Genomic DNA, 3,314 nt, shown 5'->3' with positions numbered 1-3,314 from the left:
CTTTAAAGGGAGAGAAAATTTAGAAACAAAATAGAGATTAAAGGCAAATAATAAATTTGATTTGCAAAATTTGTATTAAAGAAATAAAAACAAATATTATATATATGCCAGTGCAAAGTTTTTACTTTCTTGTGAAAGATTACTCAAATTATAAAAAAATAAATATAAAAAATACTATAGACCCAAATCTTTTAGAATCCTTTTGTTGTTCTTTGGTCATCTTTTTCAACCAAGAACCTCTATGAAATTAATAGGTACTATAAAATTTGGTGGTTGTAAATGGTTATTTTATTTAATTTTTTTCTAAAAAAAAATGGTGCAGTAATTCCAGATTAAATGTCAATATAAATGGAATAGGAGAGATAATAGATCAGTAGAAAAAGGAAGAAGAAATAGAACAGTGTATTTGTGCATCCCAACATGATTTGCAGGAAAATAAATCAGTTTTCAAAATTTTTATTTCACGTGTTAATTATAGCAGGTTGACATTTGGATCGTCAAAAATTTCCACCGTGAAAAGTAAAAACAAAACAAACAAAAAAAAAAGCAAAAAATGAAAAAGAGTTATATGAAGTCAAGTCGGTTTACACTTCAATTAATTGATTAATTAGTAACGCGTTTCCCCGATACTTCACCGAAACCTCCGCTTGGAAAACTTATTACACTTGTCCACATCCACTGATTAATCGTGGAATTCCTTATATATACATATATATATATATGCGCCCCTTCCCTTAACCTTGTCCATAATTAGCTAGAGAAAGTGTAGTTTATAAAGAAATATATTGATAGAATTAATGGAGGATCTGCGTCAGACGGCTTTGGCTTACTACACGGCCGCGACTGACGACATACGACATGTCGTAGATGAGTTTTTCCGTGAGATGGACCCGAAGGGCAATGGGTACGTGAAGTTCAAGGAGTTCTCGGCGTATATGGAGACGATGGGGTGCCCTAACATGAGCTCGGAAGAGTTCTACGACGAGCTTAAGCAGTGCGGAAACGACGAGCTTTATCAAGACGACATCATAACTTTGTTTTACATAATCCAAAGTAACAGACCCTTCTGTGGGGGCAAGTGTAAGAAATTTGTGAAAGGCATGTATTTCACTTGTTTGAGATGCTTTGACTTTGACCACTGTGACTATGAGATCAACCAAAGTAGTACCAGTACTACTGCTACTTTCAGTGTTTGCTCTCAGTGTTACGCCGAGGGCCATTTTGAGCATCGTCACCAGGAATTTCTGGATCCCATTGTTTTGCTTAACTTGAAGAGAATGAAAGCTTTGAGCAACAAGGTATAATATTTATTCTTACTATTTATGGATGGAGTAGAAAGGTAGCTAGTACCAACTATTCTATTGTCTTTTTTCTTAATTATATATTTTTTTTGGATTTATAAATTACTTGGTGTAGCAGAGTACTACTTCGACGGATGCTGAGGCAGCAAGCGGTTCAACTGTTTCGTCTGATAATAAAACCGTTGGGGGATCTAGAACAAGATCCAAAAAAGTAAGTGTGTGAATACATAAATTGATTACACATCATTTAATTCTTTTAACTTAATTAATTAATCTTACAAAAAGGCCATTATATATGCATGTATATTAATTATTAGAAATTTAATATAATTTAGTTTTGTGAAATATGTGAATTAAGCCCAAATATGAGCGTTCTCCATCAGAAGTTGAAACGTATTTCATGAAACCATGTCCGACATCATCTGAGTCTTCTTCCAATGATTCTTCTCACTCCCATGACGACAAACAAGAGACGACAAGCAATTACTCTTTATCTAAAGCAATTGTACCAGCTGTCAATCAACAATCTAAACAAGTGAGTGAGTAGAGTACTTCATATATTTGTCTTCAAATTAATAATATTATTAATTATTTAAATAATTATTGGTAAGTAGATTTTTTGTTAAATCGCAGGCTAAGATGCAGACAGCAATACAATTTGGGCAGCTAGTGGCAAGCATAGGGAGTGTAGTGTTCGCATCCCAGCTTTGTACCATAATGTGACTCTACACCCCGAATGTATATCATAACAACTCAACTCCTTAATGGCGGTTGGAGCTTGCAAAACAGCAAATATAGTACTAAAAAGTCACAAAATCAAACTTAATCAAATTTTATTTATCCTACAATTATGCTGTCAAGGTACAGTACCCTACCAAATATGGTCAGGTACTGTAACAACGACAAAAATAAAAAGTAGTATTATTTAGATTTTTATATTAGCATTTAATAATAAACAATATATTTTTTAGTGTAATTTTTGGTATTGTGATTGGAATGGAAAAAATAAATATTGTTAAGATTCTTTAGTTTTTGTGTTGGTGCAACACCATATATAGTGTTATGAGTTGGAGATGGTCTAAGTATTGCTAGATTGGAGTTCATTTACCTTTAGATATGACTGCATACTTTATTATAAGTGAATTGTGTTCATTATATTAATAGTGTTTTACTCAATCGTTAATCTTTTTTAATGTGAACGATAAATTGTAATAATTAAAATTAGGTTATCTTTCTATAATAAATTTTGTATTGAATTGTAAATAGCTTATTAGACACTCGCAATATTTTTTTCGCGCTCATTACAAATTCTTTTAAAAAAAAAAGTTTGTAACATACATTCCAAGTTCAACAAATATATATTTATATATATAAAGTATTGCCAAGGGATATTAGTAGTGTTCAATACTATAAGAACACATTTTAATATTAAGTATCGCTAACCAAAATCATAAAATGTCACACACTCATGTGTGGTACTGGTCAACACCATAAAATGTCAAATAATAATAATCATATATATATATATAGAATTATGCTACTCCTGTTCATTTATATATATAATATTAGGTACCTATAATATTTTATATATAGTATATAAATAACAAAATTAAGTTATTCATATTAAATATATATTTATATAATTTAATATGTGAAAATTCATTTAAGTTTCTTAAACATAGTATTGTATATTTTTTGTTTTTACTATGAAGTACGCGTGGCTCCATTATAATTTATTTGTTGCCAGCCTAATATTAAGTGTAGCAGAGCAATATAAATAATAGATATGTATGTATGAAAAGCTTCTATATGTGGTATACGTGAATAGTGATAATTCTTAGTAAAATTGATATATGATTTTATTATAAAAGAAAGAGAAAATAAAAACTTAAAAAGATATTAGAAAAAAAACAAAAAGAAAAAGAGAAAGGAGAAGATTACTTTCTGAGCTTATTCATAAATATATATATACTAGATACCAACTACGTTCATTCAATATGCACGTTGCACGTT

The 3,314-nt window shown here is 30.1% G+C and overlaps 1 protein-coding gene across 3 annotated transcripts; it reads left to right on the top strand.

Annotated features, from left to right (window-relative positions):
- The first annotated feature begins 279 nt into the window (after positions 1 to 279).
- Positions 280 to 2,055, top strand: LOC133782063 (uncharacterized). 3 transcript variants are annotated; one of them, XM_062221225.1, is made up of 4 exons: positions 280 to 1,298; positions 1,417 to 1,512; positions 1,660 to 1,836; positions 1,916 to 2,008. In XM_062221225.1, exons 1-4 carry the CDS (start codon positions 798 to 800, stop codon positions 1,925 to 1,927), a joined length of 786 nt encoding a protein of 261 aa, XP_062077209.1. In that variant the 5' UTR covers positions 280 to 797; the 3' UTR covers positions 1,928 to 2,008. The 3 variants fall into 3 exon arrangements, with proteins under 3 accessions (XP_062077209.1, XP_062077207.1, XP_062077208.1); XM_062221223.1 differs by having other exon boundaries at positions 281 to 1,298; positions 1,935 to 2,055; XM_062221224.1 differs by having other exon boundaries at positions 284 to 1,298; positions 1,420 to 1,512; positions 1,935 to 2,055.
- The last annotated feature ends 1,259 nt before the right edge of the window (positions 2,056 to 3,314 follow it).

The sequence above is a fragment of the Humulus lupulus genome, chromosome 6 (assembly GCF_963169125.1).
Source record: "Humulus lupulus chromosome 6, drHumLupu1.1, whole genome shotgun sequence".
Taxonomy (NCBI): domain Eukaryota; kingdom Viridiplantae; phylum Streptophyta; class Magnoliopsida; order Rosales; family Cannabaceae; genus Humulus; species Humulus lupulus.
This window is presented reverse-complemented; position numbering and strand designations above follow the sequence as displayed.

Bases quoted from the DNA above. Each gene is read 5' to 3' on its own strand.
- LOC133782063 (XM_062221223.1), top strand. From the start codon at position 798: ATGGAGGATCTGCGTCAGACGGCTTTGGCTTACTACACGGCCGCGACT. The intron at 1,299-1,416 runs GTATAATATTTA...TACTTGGTGTAG, and splicing joins TGAAAGCTTTGAGCAACAAG to CAGAGTACTACTTCGACGGA. The intron at 1,513-1,659 runs GTAAGTGTGTGA...ATGTGAATTAAG, and splicing joins CTAGAACAAGATCCAAAAAA to CCCAAATATGAGCGTTCTCC.